At 55.5% G+C, this 16,837-nt stretch overlaps 1 protein-coding gene across 2 annotated transcripts; it reads right to left on the reverse strand.

Annotated features, from left to right (window-relative positions):
- Positions 1-7,021: 7,021 nt before the first annotated feature.
- On the reverse strand, positions 7,022-16,786 carry ENO2 (enolase 2). 2 transcript variants are annotated; one of them, XM_075169261.1, is made up of 12 exons: positions 16,657-16,786; positions 13,491-13,582; positions 12,439-12,534; positions 12,105-12,163; positions 11,002-11,071; positions 10,692-10,825; positions 9,791-10,013; positions 9,152-9,349; positions 8,819-9,020; positions 8,504-8,612; positions 8,308-8,366; positions 7,022-7,965 (listed from the first exon to the last, which is right to left on the reverse strand). In XM_075169261.1, the coding sequence occupies exons 2-12, from the start codon at positions 13,573-13,575 to the stop codon at positions 7,896-7,898; spliced, it is 1,305 nt and encodes a 434-aa protein (XP_075025362.1). In that variant the 5' UTR covers positions 13,576-13,582; positions 16,657-16,786; the 3' UTR covers positions 7,022-7,895. The 2 variants fall into 2 exon arrangements, with proteins under 2 accessions (XP_075025362.1, XP_075025458.1); XM_075169357.1 differs by lacking the exons at positions 12,105-12,163; positions 16,657-16,786 and having other exon boundaries at positions 13,491-13,578.
- Positions 16,787-16,837: the final 51 nt, after the last annotated feature.

The raw sequence follows: 16,837 nt of genomic DNA on the forward strand, positions 1-16,837 counted from the left end.
GGGGGGAGACCGCCCCGCCCCCCCCCGCAGCCGCGCCGGGGCCGCTCCGGGGGCTGGGGGGGGGGAGGGTGTCGGGGGTCCCAGTCCCCCCCCCGCCCCCGGCAAAGCGCGGTCACGTCAGCGGCGGGGCTGCGGAGAGCCGGCGGGAGCGGGCGGGCCTCGCCCGGGCGGGCCTCGAGCGGCGCCACATCGGCCCCCGCCACTGCCAGGAACGCGGCCGTACGGTCCCGGGGGAGCGGCGGCCACTCCGGGGCTGCGGGGAGCTTCGGTTCACCCAGATGTTAAAAACGTGAAAAATCTTCCCCCGTCTGCTTTGGAAAACCGGGCTGGCGGCGGCTGCCGCCTCCCCTCGCTGGCGAAGCTCAGCCCCACCGAGGGCGTAACATGGCCATTTTGGAAAAGTTGCCGTGGAAGGGAGGGAAGGGGGAAGGGGAAGCCTGTTGGTTTTGTTACCCGAGAAGTCGCCGAAGGGTCTGATCCAAAGGCAGCCGCTGCCACTGACTGCTTCGGGGGCAGGGCCAGCGGGAGCTGGGGGGCGTGGGCCAGGGAGAAGCCTCGAGTGACCAAACGCTGCCCTTACCGACCGTTTTAGATGTAGAAGCTAAGGTGGTCATACAGGCAAAACCCGGGCTGCATGGTGCAGACGTGTCTGTCTGCACGTTTAAATAAGAGAGGCTTTGTATGCCTATGGGCAAGTCCTTGTGCTGCACTCTCATTGCCTTTAAGTATAATCGCAAAATATTTCCTCGGCAGGACCTTCCGGTGAGCGGGCTGGATGGTGCGCTCTCAACGGGTTTGTATTCAGTAATTCTTATTGTCTGTTCCATAGCTCCGAGCACTATTTACTGTACGGCATCCAAACTCGGCACTGAATACAGATGTGTTCGTCTCCTCATGGGTTTTTTTGTAGTGCTAATCACCCGAACGCTTTAAAAACATTAATAACAATGTCCCTGCAACACCCTTGTAAGCCGATGGCTCCCAACGCGGTTGTTCCACGCCCTCTTCCCAGGGGTACTGTACCATTTCAGGGCCTCCCTATTTATCCTGGACTCAGCATTGCTCTTGGTGCTTCTCATTCCAGAGCCAGCCCCGCTGGCACACAGCACCCCATTGCACAATATGATCATGCCTCATGTCTCCAGCCCTCATTCATTCTTCCATCCACCCTTTTCCCCAACCTACCTCTTTGTCTTGACCCTTGCGGAGAGCCTCCGCCCTGTCAGCAGTAATCCCGGGCTGCTATTGTTCCCTAGTACTTTCTGGTTTCCACACGTGGAGTGGGGGATTGAAAAAGCCATGGCTAACATTTGCAAAAATGCCCACTGATTTTGGGTGGTCGGTCCGAAACATTTCAGAATATTATTTTGCAGAGGTGCTATGTTGAAGAAAACACCCTGTTGATCCCAAGCACAGAGGTAAGCATTGTCTGCTTCTCAAAACGTCTCACCAAGCTGAGCCCCAGAAAACAAGAGAATATTATTGTTGCTGTTGAGGTAGCAGTGTTTGCAGTTGTCACGGCTGCTTCCAGCTGTTACCTTAGGAGTTGACAGCCTTGCGTCCCGAGCTCATAATGAGTGTGACCCTTAGAGGCCAAAGTGATGATTCATGAAGGAGGAAGATCTTGTCAAAACCCCTGTTTTCTGGATGCTAAACAAAATACCCAGATCCCTAAAGCTTGTGATTCGCGGAAAAGCCTCTGTGAAAGCTACAGGATCCAGGGTCTTCTGGATCAGTAACATGTGACACCAAGTATATTTAACCACAAAGTCAAGCCCCAAATGGTGTTCATGTCATCATCTCCCAAAACCAGGTCAGATGCTTGAGTTCAAAAATTTGACTTAAACAAACATTAAATTTATTATCAAGATTTTAGTGTAATTTATTATTTCCATAAGAGAAAAGGCAGACACCCCAATGCCTTATGAAAATCTTACCAGGTTTAGCGTTATTTCAAGAAGCCAGCCAAAGGTGGCCTGTCTCCTGTAAAGCCTGCGGTCCTCGTTTATGGAAAGACATCAGAGGTGATTCAGAAGAGAAGCAGGACCAGGGGGGCAGGGTAACAATTTGCATTTGTGTAATCCTGACTTCTGGGGGTTTACCTGCGGACAAAAAGCAGCACCTCCACCAATAAGGCTGAGGATTTTGGCCAGCGGGCTGAAAAACGACGATTGATTGAAGACAAGTGCAACTGGTCAGGACCTTTTCTGGCTCTATGGCTGGCTGAGGACAGGCTATGGAGGATGTGACCAGGAAGCTTCCGGAGGGCTGGGAGGAGGGTTGATGCGGGTGCTGTCAGCCTTCCCAAAAGTGACAAACTCTTTCCCCTTCCCCGCTCAGAAATCCTCATAGCCAAATTGCTGCTAGGTAAAACCACAGTTTTTACTCCGTTTCAGGGCCGTCAACATAAGCGGAAAATAGACAAGAGAAACACAAGCGGTCGTGTGTGCTCGTGCGGAGACACCAAGGTGGACTGGCTGCAGAACACGGGAAATAAAATGATCTCACCTTTGAAATCAACAGATTGAAGACCTTGGGCAAATCAAGAGCATTATTAGCTCTATCTTCTCAGGATGGATAAATGTCTCGGGGAGTCTGTGAGGCAGCTAGGAGGATTGGCAAGCAGATACCAAGCTTGCAGGGGTGCAGCTGGTCCTCCCTCGGAGCAGGGAAATGGGCCACACACAACAGGTCTCTTCAGCCACATCATCCCACTGCTTTCCAGTTCTACCAGGGGACAAACAGTAGCCTGCGAAATGAGAGGCCTTGGCTGGGATGTAGCCTTCTTACAGAAATCAGCACAAGAGAGATGCTGATAAACCAGAGTCCTGTGGGGGGCAAGGAGATAGTTGAGGTGCTGGAGCCCGTGGTATACAAGGGAAGGCTGAAGGAGCTGATTCTTTCAGCCTGGAGTAGAGAAAGGTTAGGGAGGAACTAATTACTCTCTTCAGCTATTTTTTTTTTGGGGGGGGGATATAAAGAAGTCAGAGAAAAGCTCTTCTGAGGGATGCGCAGTGCAATGATTACAAAATTTGCAACAAGGGAAATTCTGACTAGATAAAGGGTAAACCTCCTCCCTGAGGGTGGTTCAGCACTGGCACAGGTGCCCAGAGGGGCTGGGGAATCTCCCCCTTGGAGATGTTCAGGAACCGCCTGGCCAAGGTCCTGAGCAGCCTGATCTAGCTCTGGGGCTAGCCCTGCCATGAGCAGGAGTTTGGAGTGGAGACCTCCAGACATCCCTTCCCGTCTCAATCCTCCTATGAAATGCTGATTCTAAAAGTACACAGAGCCCCATTTCCCTTTTCAACAATGCAGACACACAGCACGTAGTAGTTTCCTTGAGGAAAAGAATAATCAAGCAAGCCTTCTAGTCTGCACTAGGCCTGGGGAAAGTCTTTCTCCAAGCCAGAAGCCAGCCAGGTCCACCCAGGATGGCTTCTCCTGGCTTGCTCTCTCAAACTCACACAAATAATACCTGTGAACCGGTGTTTGTTGGTAAATGCAATGCGGAGAAGGTTATAAATCTCCTTGCCCAGTCTCACCAGTCTCCCAGCAATGGCTGGGAGATGGCCGAGATGGCTCAGTGACTGGTAATGAAACAATGAGCTGCCTCATTTTACCATTTAATCAAGCTAATTGGGCCTGGGCTACAGCTCAGGAAGGTGTTAATTGTGGAGATTCATTCATGTGCCACTCTGGCATCCTCTAGAAGTGAGGGGCAAGGGTGGTAACCTTACCCATCACCCCAGTTCAGTTCTCCATTAGATGTGCCAGTGCGTCATAGCTGCACGGCTGATTTCTGAGGCTCAGCAGGGTGTGCACTCTGCCAGCAGAGACCCCTAAGATGCACACAGTTTATCCAAAGCTGTGGCACCTGCATCATTTATAGAGGTGTTTTACCTCCCCCATACATGGCGTAGCACACCGTTATAGCTGCTTTCACACCGAGACATGCAGTGCTCTGGTAAGCTGAGCTTTGTCCAGAAAGCAAGCTTCATAATGCCCTCCTGACAACCTGTCCAAGCTGTTCGCATTCAGTCTTCCAGCAACGGAGCCAAATACTCTTCATTCGAGTAAGGTGCCCAGCACCTTATAGGAATTACCCAGCACCAAAATTTTTGGGCCTCTTGTCAGATGTTCAGCGGAAGAGTGTCTCTGACAGCCTCCTATGTTAAAGATGGTGGTTTCTCAAGGTTAAACACCAACCACCCCATTGTTCTTGAGAGAGACAAAAAGATACTGGAGAAATTCAATAGCTTTTCTTAAGGCTTCCCTGTGCACTCTAGAACAAGCCTAATTCAGTGACATCTCCCCAACCAGCTCCTTCATGGGCACACGCACCTATTTAGAAATGAAAGAACAATTCTGCAGGCTTCGGGGAGAGGGGGGGCTAGTGTTAAATTATCCCTTTAACAGCTCGACATTGCTCTGAAAATGTCATCTAAACAGAATATGGTTTGAGAGTTAAAAGAAAACCAATCCAACAAATGTTTCCCTTCACAGATACCGTCACACCTCCAGCCCATCTCTGTGCTATTCCTCGTACTCTGATTGAATGCACATTACAGCACAGCAATCTGATGGAGACATCAGCTTATACAACAGGAGTCCTCAGGTGCGGGAACATCGAAGTATTTGGACATTTCTATCACAAAGAAACTATAACCAAATCTCTGCCACTGAGGCAAAGAGAAAGCAGCATATATCTTACGATGCATTGGCTAAGGATAAATATTTGCAGTGACCCAAGCAAACATACCAGGGTCATATGTTCCTTATATACATTGTGCCACCAATGACAAACTCTTTTGATTTAGAAAAGGCACCAAGGTGAGGCACTGCTACGGCACAATGCATTCTCATCACCTCAGTGCTTTCACACGTCTTCTCTGACACACGGACGTGACAATACCTCACTGACGATAACTCTTCACTAACAAATTCCTACCACAATGTAGGGACATATATACCGGTTCCCTGCTGTTACAGCATTGCTGCACTTAAATGGGCAACACAGACTACCTTAGGTACTTAATTTCCTTCCTTGCACAAAAGGAATTCCTCTTGGGAACACGAAAGCTAAGAAACTTTATTTCCAAAAAACTGCCTTGCTTGCTCAGCAATAGCCATGCCGTTTGCAAAACCCCAGCAATGTAAAACAAAGGAAAACAGCAGCGAGGTGTACCACTGGAAAGAAGAGCACGCTCCCTGTACCTCACCCGCGCACCCAAAACGCACTTTCCTCCACAAAACCAGCGCTGTCGCGCACAAACGCTTTGGCGGGAGACGTGACTGCGGGGGACGCTGCGGGGGTCCCCGGGCCGCCTCTCCTGACCCACCCCCCCCCCCGCGGCCGGTGCTGAGGGGAGCGCGGCCCGCCGCCGCCCCCTCCCCGCCGGGGGCCGCATTTTGCGGCGCGGCGGGCTCCGGCACGGGAAAATGGAGCGTTCCCCGAGCGGCGCCCGGACTACAGCTCCCAGAAGGCAGCTGCGGCCCCGTCGCGGTGCGGGGCTGGCAGCCGCCCGTGGGACCCCGCCGGCCCTCAGCCCCCCGTCCCCCTCCCCGCCCCCTTGTCCGGGCTGCCAGCCCGTCGTGCTGGCGCCGCTCCCCCGCTGCCTGCCCGGGGCATGGGCATCCTGCAACGAGCCCCGCCGAAACTCCCGGCTGCAGGGGTTTCCTCCTTTGTTGTGACCGCATGGCACGGCCAGCAGCGGCCTCCGTGTGCCTCCCAGCGCCTTCGGGGTGTGCACTGGTTTGTTCACCCGTGGGCATGAAGTGTGGAGCTGGGCACGCTGGGTTTTAGGTGCAGCCTTTGAGCTTGGGGTGAGTTTTACTCCGTGGCTACGCTGCCACTCCGAGAGGCTGAGGGGGAGAGACCATGGGCGAGAGATGGCCTGCAGCTAGGGCACAAGCTATTCATCACCGCTGAGATTTGTTCTGTGTTCTCTAGTGATCCCCTAGAAACCAGTCCTGTCCCTCCCCTTACATTTTCCTCCCCACTTGCTTTTCTCTTCTGGGCACGTGTGCCATAGCCTTTGTCTTCCCTTCTTGAACTTAATCCCTTTTCTATGCTATTTAGTAAAGAACCAGCAGTGAAATGCCAATGTTTTAAAGTGTTGTCTTTTGATTTTAAAGTCTGCATCAGGACACAGTCAAGGGGCTTGGGACTTGCTGAGCAACCTCAATCTTTACCCTGGTCCTTGCTTATCACAAAAGACAAGGCGGTGTGGCTTAAGCAAGGGTCTGGAAACTTTCTGCAGTGAAGTGCGGCAAGAGGTTTGCAGGACCTTAGCGTGCCCGAGTACAGAGAGGGGCTACTGACATGAACTGGTAACGGTGGGCAGGGTGTTTTTATCCTTTATTCTCCATCACAGCTTGGGTTGGATTTTTCACAGTAGCACCCCCCAGCCTCCCACCTTGATTGGAGTCTGTCCAGAGTAACGCTGTTGAGCAGGCGCTGGGGTTTGCTGGCACTCAGCCTGCTGAGGCACCAGCTGGAGCTTCAATATTTTCACCAAGTACTGCTCTGTTGCCCCTGTGAAACAAGATGGAGCTGAGAGAGACTGACATCCCACCTACCCCTCCATTCACTGCCCTGCAGGCCCCTTTTGGGGGAGGGGGATCAGCTTTTTCTCTCCCAAAGGCTTGCAGTTCCAGTGTACCATCACTTGATGTCAAGTGGGCAGCTGGCCTGTGGCCAGTCCTGAGGTCTTTATGATGAAAATCCCTGCACAGCAGATAATCACGCGATGTGGTGTGGTGGAGATGGCGGGGGCAATTCCCACCCTCCCACCTGCCTTCCCCTCGGCGTTCCCCAGCTGGGTGGCCGACAGAGCACTCTGGCTGTGGGACAAGGCTGTGGAAGGGGGTGGGGGTACCTGGGTCTTTCCTTTCTCTTGCCAGTCCCCTCTGCTTGTTTTGGTTACTTTTCTGCGTGAGCCCCTCCTGCTTTGATGGCAAAATGTCCCCACTTCCCAAACACTGGTGTGTAGAGAGAAACATCAGGCCAAGCCAGGCAACTCAGGTGTGAAATACATTTTAATTGAATTTAGGGATCTGTAGTTTGTCTGTTGCTCTGCTGAGCATGGGCTGTCCAGAAGGTGAAGCAGACATTATGGGCGGAGGAGAGGGTGAAGGAGTGCAAGAGGGAAGGAAACGGAGAGAAAAAGGTCACGAGAAGCAAATGAGAGCATGGGTTTGTTTACGGATGTGTTTTAATACATTGCCCCACAGTACTATGTGCTGACCCGGAGACTGACAGCACACACACACGCACACCCAGTGAGGAACAGCAGTGCACTTCAACGCCAAGCTGCTGGCAAGCACAGCCCAACACAGCACAGCACTCGGGGTGGAAGGAGGGGACACTCGGGTCCCACCAGGGCTCAGAGCAAACACACGCCTGGGGCACAAGGACGCCGTAGGCCAGTACACATACACCTACACACATGCACAACGAGAGCGAGCCACTGGCAACACTCGTCCAAACACAGCTACAGGTGCGACACTTGTCCAAACACACCAGCCAACGCACATATGTTCACCGCACATGCTTCGGCGTAGAAGGGAAACACACCGGGCAGCATGCTCCCGTAGTCTAACACGTGAACAGAGTGGCTCAGACGCGGCCCTGCACAAAAACCAAAAGACACACAATGCCTAGATCCAGAAATGCTTATGACCCCAAAGCAAGGGACAGGGTGTAGGCCTCTCTCTCATCCTTCACCTGGGTACATCTAGCCGGGGACACCTGAACTCGAGGGGGTTTGAGGTGAGAGGGAATCGGGTGGCGGAGGGGGGAGAAAGAGCAAAAAAGGGAGCAGTGGAGGGAAGGGGGCTTCAGAGTCTGTGAGGTGGGAAAGAGCAGCAGGGTGGCTGTGCCCTGGGGACAATGTTCAAAGAACACTTGGGTTGCGAAAGTTGTGTCCGGCAAAGCGTGCTTCATCGCCAAGCTCTTCCTCAATCCTGCAGGAGAGAGAGACACAGCACACGTCAGGCCCTTGCTGTCGGGGAGCATCGGAGGCACCAGGGTGCTGGAGAGGCAGTGCACCGGCCAGGAAGCTGACACGGGCTGGAGGAGCTCAGCTCCTGCCAGCTGCTGCGCCTGTGGGGCTGCACCCTCACGCCAAGCAGGAGGGAAGGAGTCTGCTCCAGACATCTCCCCAGGATCCTACTGTCATCTCTGCACCTTGTCTGCATAACATTTCCCCCACAAGCCCCATCTACCCTTGGGCTTTCAGCTTTTCCCATCCCCATTAGTCACTCCCCCGTTCTCTCTTCTGCGTTCCCGTCCCTGGAGCCCCTTACCTCATGAGCTGGTTGTATTTAGCCAGGCGTTCAGACCTGCAGGGAGCACCCGTCTTTATCTGTAAAGTATTCCCCAAAACAAACACTGTAAGACACTGTTATGACTTGCACCGGTTTCCTATGGTGGGGCAGGGGATTCTGTCTTCACACCCCTTCGCTTTCCTCCAGGCCTGAGCAAGGCCTGGGTCTCACCTACCTGCCCGGTGCACAGTCCTACAACCAGATCAGCAATGAAGGTGTCTTCGGTCTCCCCAGATCGGTGGCTCACCATCACACCCCAGCCATTCTCCTGGGCCAACTTGCAGCTGCAAGGAGCAAGAAATGCAGTCAGTAGCTCCCACTCCTATAACTACCACCTGCACAGGGTGAGATCCAGGCACCCTCTCCTCCCACCCTCAGCCTCCTACACTCTGGTAGAGACAAAAATCTATTCATCCAATGGATAGCGTGACACCCTGCTGTGGTTCATCACCAACCCTTTCGCAGGACAAGGGCAGCGGGCTGGACTTACGCTTGGATGGCCTCCGTGACGGATCCAATCTGGTTGACTTTGAGCAGGAGGCAGTTGCAGGCCTTTTCTTCAACGGCTCGCTCGATGCGCTTGGGGTTTGTCACTGTCAGGTCGTCTCCCACTATCTGAATCCCCACATTGGCCGTGAACTTGGACCAGGCCTCCCAGTCATCTTGGTCAAAGGGATCCTCGATAGAGACCACTAGGGAAGGGACAGCAGAAGAGACACGAGTCAAACCTGCCTCCTTTCCCACCCCAAAAACACAGAGGGAATGCACCTATTAAGTATGCAACACCAGTGCTGATTCCCTACTGCCAAGCACAGCAGCTCACCTGGATAATCACGTACAAAGCTTTGGTAGAGGTCGCCCAGCTCATCTGCAGAAATGTAGCGGCTTGGGTCATCTGGGGACTTGAAGTCCAGGTCATATTTGCCATCACGGTAGAACTCGGAGGCTGCCACGTCCATACCGATGACAATCTTGTCCGTGTAGCCCGCCTTGTCGATAGCTTCCTTGAGGAGCTCCAGAGCTGGGAGGAGAAAAGTTGCAGTCATGAGAGTCAGCCCGTGCAGAGAGCTCTGACTTTCAGTGGGAACCACCCCTGGGAGGGTCCCGAGAGCCACTGAGGGTCTGACGGTGTGATGGGAGAGGTAGAAGGGAGCCCAGAGCACAACAGAAATATGCCAAGGAGCTGTGGAGGCCATATCCAAAAGGACAAGGAGGAATTAAAATACAATCTACAGCTCAATGACAAGTTGGGAGAAGGCTTCAGAAAAGTCTGCACATGCGTGAAAGGTTTGTATGGAGAGGCTGTGACAGATTAAGGCCACCACAAAGAGAAGGAGCTAGAAACCATTCCCTAACACAGGAGGCATCATATTTTGAACCAATCTTTGCGGAATGCTGTGAGCTGGGGGTGGGAAGCCACAGCACTGCAGGCAGGGGTACCCCATCTCTGCAGGGCTCTCACCTTCACTATTTTCCAGGATGTTGGGGGCAAAGCCTCCCTCATCACCCACATTGGTAGCATCTTTGCCATACTTCTCCTTGATGACACTCTTGAGGTTGTGATAGACTTCAGCCCCGATGCGCATGGCATCGCGGAAGCTTTCGGCTCCCACAGGCAGGATCATGAACTCCTGCATGGCCAGTTTGTTGCCTGCGTGGGAACCTCCATTAATCACGTTGAAAGCCTGGAAGAGTCCATAAGAGAATCAGAGCTGAAGGAACCGGTCTTGGCACCACCTAGAGGAGGCTCGCAGATGAGTCACCGTGCCCATTCATGCCACATCCCACAGGGTAACGTAACACATCAGCTACAACGCATCACACCAAAGGCACATACAGCCCGGTGTCTTCCTTCCAACAGTGGCTCAAAGCAAATGGTTGGAGAGGACTTTCCCACCTGTTTCCCTCCCAGAGATCTCCCCAGCTATATGTGTTTACCTGTGCTGTGTTTATCTGGATGTGTTTATCAGCAATGCTACGTCAGTCTCTCTTCCAGGATCTTTCTCCTTGACCCCGAGAAATTTTAGCATCCACAACACCCTTTGTGAAGGAGTTTCACAGGGCACTACCCCTGGTGTAGAGACCCTTGTTTAGAATCGTGCCCCGGAGGGTTCACATGATGCCCTCTGGTTCTTGTGCTGAGTGAGATCCTCAGTCAACTCCCACCACAACCTCTGCCGTATCCTCCTCAGGCCCCTCTTTTCCATATTGAAACCTGACAAATCTCAGGCCTTGGTTTGCTTCCTTGGTGAGTGCAATGCACTCAGCTGATGTTTCAGTCCTTTATCCCTTCCTTCTCTACCTCCCAACACACCCTTTGAACTTTCTTTTGGAGTTTCTGAAGGTGGATATCAAGGTCTTACTGGCACAGGAAGGATGAGATCGGAGTTGCCAGCCAGGTCAGCAATGTGCCGGTACAGGGGGACATCCTTCTCTGCAGCTCCCGCCTTGCACACGGCCAGCGAAACTCCCAGGATAGCATTGGCACCAAACTTGGCTGTGGGCAAAACCAAGGATGAGTTAGGCTTCGCAGGCAGCAACCTCCTGCCCCACGGGTGCCCTTGCCAGCCCAGCCTTGGGCTCACCACAGCTCTGACAGTGCCCCCCGCTCCAGCCCTGCAGCCTCCCATGCTCTTTACTTCCCAAGCCAAATAAAAGGAATGAATTAATTACATTTGTTCTCTGTGCCGTCCATCTCAAGCATCAGATTGTCTATCTTCTCTTGATCCACAACAGAGAGGCCCTGCGAGAAAGAAAGAGCTCCTGAGAAGCGGAGGCTGAGAAGAGCTGTTGGCTCTGGTGTGTGAGAAAGGAGGCATTGGTGGAGAAGCTGGGGTACAGGGACCTTTTTAGCTTGTAGGGGAACATAGACACACAAAGCCCTGGAAATTAGTGCCTTGGCATATAGTCAAGTTAGGTAACCACGATGACGTTGCTGCAGCGCAGTGTAGATGTGCCCACGCTGGAGAGGGGATCAGAGCAGCCCAGGCAAGGCCATGCATTGCTGGGGACACAGGACTCTCTCGGGGATTTACCCAGCCTTTTGGCAGCTTCCAGGGAGCTTTGTGGTGCCGTGGCCACACAGAAGCTAGGCAGAACAACAGTACATGCTCAACCCCAAACAAGCGAATGTAGGCTGGATGGAGCCGTCCCCAGGAGCGAGGTGGAGAGCAGGGTTAGGCCCAACACAGGCAGCCCTCCACCAGGCTGGGTATTTTTCAGGGGTGGAGGGCGCTGGGCTCTCAGCCAGACCCCCCACAGGCTGCACGGGGAGTAACGTGTGGCTTCAGCTCAGCTCTCCTCAGAGCAGGCTCCAGGTCTTCAGGTGTAAACAGGTTGCAGATGTGACACCACCACTCTGCAAGGCTGTGCTTGGAGGGGCTGCCAGACCCTGCACGGTACGGTCATTGCTCATCACACCATGGAAGCTGGGTGGGATGAGCGGGTGTGAGGCCACAGACATGTGGATGAGGTTCAGTGCTTGAGGAGGAGCACATCTGAAAGAGGGAGAGAGCTCTACGGGGAGCATCGAGGGGACTAGTTAGGTGGTACAGATGCTGCGGTGGACCAGGCAGCGTTAAATCCTTTCCGCCCAGAGAAAAGATCGCTGTGGACACATACAGGCATGGAGGGCAGGAGGGGTGTGCCCAGGTTCACAGAGAGCATCACTATGTCTGTTAACCCAGTGAGATGAAAAGAGGCAGAAACAGAGATCGGGGGGACAGAGACGGACCAGAGTAAGCGTTGGACGAGGGAGAACAAAGAGAAATCCTTACAGAGCCCACGAGAGCTGGGGCGACAGTGCTGTTGATATGATCCACGGCCTGCAGGACCCCTAAAGAAGGGAAGAGACAGAGAAAGAGAGAGAGAGAGAGAGGGTGAGGCAAAGAGGAGAGTGGAAAGAGGGAGGCAGAGGACTGATAGAGAGACTGAGAGAGGGAGACAGCAAGGGAAGATCGAGGCCTGATCTTTCACTTTACGCTAGGTCTGTGCCCCTGTGGCCTCCCTGAGGGCAGCGGGACACATCCACATCGGATGAGCGGTACCCTCCGGCAGAGCCCCACGCACAGGCAGACCCGGGAACGGGCTGCGGAGCAGGCATCTCCCCACCTTTTCCGAGGAAACGCGACTTGTCGTTGTCTCGCAGCTCCAGCGCTTCGTAGATACCAGTGGACGCACCGCTGGGGACCGCTGCTCGAAACATGCCTGGGAAACAGCAAAACACGGGTGTGAGAGGAGCAGAGGGTGAAAAGGAGGGAAAACCTGCTTCTGTCCTGCTTCTGTCCTGCGCCTGCTTCTGTCCTGCTTTCATGGGAAAGGATGTGGCAACCGCTTGTGCAAATGGATGGCCCTGCTGGCTGGCTGCTCATGGCTGGTCTTCTCAGAGGTGGAGGACCTCTTGGAGGTGGAGCACCAGGGTGGCACAAATAAATGCACCCAGGGCTTCCAGACTGAGAAACCTGGATCTCAGGCACCCAGAGGTCCACACTGATCCCAGAACTACAGATGACAGGTGAAGTCTCACTCCTCAGCCCTCCTCCTGGTTCCACAGCCGCCAGCAGTTCCCTCCCCCTCAGATGGGGGCTGGGTTTCTGCCTCGGTGAAGAGGGAACAGACTGGTTGGATGCCTGCTCTGGCCCCTCACTGCTCCTCACCCCTCAGCCCACCTATCTTTGGGCCCAGTACAGACGCAGCTCTTCCAGTTGAGACACATGTGCATGAACGTGCCTGCACAGAGATCTCGGGGACAAACCTTCCCCCACCTCATGAGCATGGCCATGGATCTGTTTCCAAACTTGTACTGTGTCCCAGGACTAAAAGCATAGCTGCAGCAGGGCATCGTGGGGATACGACAAGAAGGTAAATATATTTATATTAACGAAACTTTCCATCCCTGATACTAGCAGGCACATGGCTCAAGTCAAATACACGGCAGCCAGCTGTCTCGTCGTGATTTGCCCAGCACGTGTGCGGAGTTGCTGAGCACAGGCACAAGCAGAGCCACAAGCAGAGTTTTGGTCTCTGCCTCTTCCCCTGGCTTGCTGTCTGTTCACCGGGGAAGACCCTCATGCTCTTGGCGGAGCGTGCCAGGCTGCCGTGCAGCACCAGCTCCGCCGGGGTGGTCAGGACTTCCCCTCCATCTCATGTCCTCACCCGCGTACCTTTGTGTGTGTACAGGTCCACCTCAACGGTGGGGTTCCCACGGGAGTCCAGGATCTCGCGGGCATGGATCCTCTCGACTGCCATGGTGAGTCTGTGGGGAGGAGAGGAGAGGACAGGACATGTTCAGCTCTGAGAGGCCCCAGGATGTGGTGCTCACCCTTCTAATGTCTAGATAAGACACTGACAGAGAGAAGGGAGCTCAAGGAAGAGCAACCTTAGGAGCTGGAGCTAAAACTATTGGCTCAAGGGAAATTTAGAAATTGCTATTAAAGCCCAGATTGTGGGAATCTACTCACATTTTGTCCAGGAACTGTTTATCTGTTCGAATTTATTCTGTCCCTTTGCTGCAGATGACAAACTGGCAGCTCTCTCCCCCTCTCTCCCTGCACCACGGCTGAGCACTGCCCCTTCTCAGGGCTCCTGATACGAGCCCGGGTGGCAGAGACGGGGAGGGTGCCACAGCATCCACGGGCAGCAGAGAGGGAGGGATCAGCTGGCGCAGCCAGGATGTGCCCCCAGCCCCAGCGCCAAAGACGGGGCACCGGCTCCCGGCGTCTCCCTTCCCCTTGCCGGGAGGCGAGGACGGTCCCTGCCAGGGCCAGGCAGTGAGCGGCCGCTGTGTCCGTGCGCGGCGGGCAGGGAGCCAGCCGAGCGTGGCGGCTGCCTGGGGGAGAGCCGGGCAGGGCAGCGGGGCAGCTGGCACGCAGGGACCCACCGCCAGCCCGCGGCAGGGGGAGCTGCCCCAGCCCGGCTCTCGCAAACCCCCAGCCGCATCCCCCCGGCCGAGTGCCCGGCTCAGGCTTCCCACCGCCCCTGTGAACCGCCGGTCAGGCTGTGCTGAGGCAACGGGAGCGTGGAAGAGGCCAGCAGCCGGAGGAGCCATCTTGCTGAAGGCCGCAGTGCCTCAGACGAGGGAGAGAGGGCTCTGAAGGGAGGGGGGACCTGGCCCTGCCTGAACACGGGAGCTGGGCCCAGCTCCCGACCCTTCACTCTGCTCCCGAGATGAGGAAGCGGATGAGGCCGGGAGGCATCTCTGTCGGATGAGGAGGGTGAGGAAACCTGGTGTTTTGGGGCGCCTGGTTTAACCTGAAGTGGAATACAGGCTGGTGGGTGAGGACGGCTGTTTGAAAGAGCTTCTCCTGCTAAAGTTTTCTCCCTAGGGGGTCCAAAACAACTCGTTCCCCTCCATTCCACCTTCTTATTCCCCCGGTCGTGGGGCCGTGCGATGCCGGGGAGCTGCACCCCCCGGAGAGGGAGCAGCGGCGAGGTGTGTGTCACCCCACGCCCCCAGCCCCGCCAGGTTTTCCTCCCCCGGCTCCCACAGATGATTCACTCAAGCCTGAGCAGGGCCGGACCCACGCAAAACTCGGTGCAGAGGCCAGGCCCAGGGTAACCACGGCCAGAACCACGCCGTGGTGCATGTGAGCATCTGGCAGGGGTACGGCGAGCGTCTGGCCAGCACAGGGGCTCAGCACGGGGTTGGGGGGTGTGCGGTGCGGGGGGTGCTGGAAATAGCACATCACAGCACTGAGGGGAGCTAAAAAGAAGGCTGGGGGAAGCCGGAGTGGGCTCTCGACCCCATTGCCTCGGGTGGGTGCAAATCACACGGGCATGAGGAAATCACGCTGCTCTGAAGTTTCAGAAAGAGCTTCCCGTACTGGGGAGTTTCAGTCGGCAACACCAGGGCTCTCTGGAGCCTGCGCAGGACCCTCCACCATGTCCATCTGGGCAGGGATCCCCCATCAGCCGCTTTGGCAGTGCTCCTCACGCCATCTGGCACACGCCGCGGGAACTTCCTCCAGAGCCGTGCCCGCGCAGCTGCGAGCTTCCTTTGCAGCAGTGCCCTGGCCATGTCCCAAGGGCCTCCACAGGGGAGAGAGGAACAGGACCTCATTAAAGTGATCTTTGACAGCAAGACCCGTGCCAGATGCAGTGCCTCTCTGCTTATGTGGTCATGTTGCCCATGGTCACATCCCTCTGCCCACATCCACCTGCCCCTGTTGGGGCCAGTTCCGAGGAAGCCGAACGACAAGCCCAAATCCAGCCTTGCCTGCCCACCCCGCCCCCCCATCACTCACTTGATCTCTTCTCCTCTCTAGTCCTTCACACCCCTTTCTCCACTTGTGTTGCTGCCCCGTGTACCCCTGCGTTTGCCCTGCTTTGAACAGCGCAAAGAACCACCCTGAAATCCCTGGCATCAGCTGCACTGTCCTGAAAGGAGGTCAGAGGCGGATAAGCCGGGATAAGGGATTGGGACGGAGCCATAGGCGGGAGCCCAGAGACCACAGTGAGGAAGAGAGAGAAGCGAGGCTGAAGGCTGGGCAGCCTCCCTTGAAGAGGGGGCGGGCAGGGCAGCCCGGGAGACTGGCACTGCTTCGTGGCACTGCGTGTCGCCAGGGCATCGTCTCGCTGGAGTTTGCGCTGCAGCAATTCCCCCTCCCCGCCAGGCAGGCCAGCATGGCGAAGACCTTTCCCCCAAGCCACCGCCATCAGTCCCGTGTGCTGCTGCGATTCCCCCGGGCTGGGCACTGCTCCCAGGAAGCCCGCACTGCTGCAGTGTCGTGGCTGATGCAGCTATTGCTTGCTTGACTGTCACCTCCTCTCCCTGCTGCCCCCCCTCCCCTCTGTGCTGTGGGGCTGTGCAGATAAGAAAACATCCCCTCTCCTCCCTCCCTCTCCCTGGGACCCGGCTGAGCGCCTGTGTTTATGTCAACACCTCGGGAGACTGGGGGGCTCTGAGGCTGGGTCCTTTCCCCAGCAGTGCCCAAACTGAGCTTGGCCTCCCCCCCTCACCAACCCCCTCCCCCAGGTAAAGCTCCATCCCGCAGCACCTCCCGGCAATGCCTTCGGGAGCACCACCTATCCTTGTTGGTTGCCCCCCTCCTGCAATTCCCTAGGTTCCCATCTGAAATGATGCTTGCCGCGGGTAGGGAAGGAGGGAGTACCTGAAATTAAAATATGAAAGAAAAGTGAGAAGGGTGGGGGTGAGGAGAAAGAGGTGGGAGGAGCAGGGGGAGGAAGCGAGGGGAGTTTAGTTGTTAATGCCGCTCACCGTGGTCCTTCTCCGCAGGGACCCCAAAGTGCGTGTGGGGTTTGGAGGGCACAGGGTGGGGAGCAGAAACATGCATGCGGTGAGGGGGGTGCTGGCCGTGGGGAGACACTTACCTTCCTAGGGCAGGGGTGAACGAGGGATTGAGAAAGTGCTGGCAGAAAGGAGAGAGGACGCAGCTGAGGAGGGATGCAGGACCTCAAGGGGAGATGATGTGTCCTCTAAGCCAACGGCGGCGGCGGCGGCAGGATGGAGACGCCCCTGAGAGGGCCGGGACAGCAGCATGTGACCCAGAGC

This window comes from Calonectris borealis, chromosome 1 (assembly GCF_964195595.1).
Source record: "Calonectris borealis chromosome 1, bCalBor7.hap1.2, whole genome shotgun sequence".
Classification (NCBI taxonomy): Eukaryota; Metazoa; Chordata; class Aves; order Procellariiformes; family Procellariidae; genus Calonectris; species Calonectris borealis.

Excerpts from the sequence above, each read along its gene's own strand:
- ENO2 (XM_075169261.1), bottom strand. The coding sequence starts at position 13,575 with ATGGCAGTCGAGAGGATCCATGCCCGCGAGATCCTGGACTCCCGTGGG. Across the intron at positions 12,164-12,438 it reads GTCGCGTTTCCTCGGAAAAG|GGGTCCTGCAGGCCGTGGAT; the intron begins GTGGGGAGATGC and ends TCCCTTCTTTAG. Across the intron at positions 10,826-11,001 it reads GGACGGCACAGAGAACAAAT|CCAAGTTTGGTGCCAATGCT; the intron begins GTAATTAATTCA and ends TTTTGCCCACAG.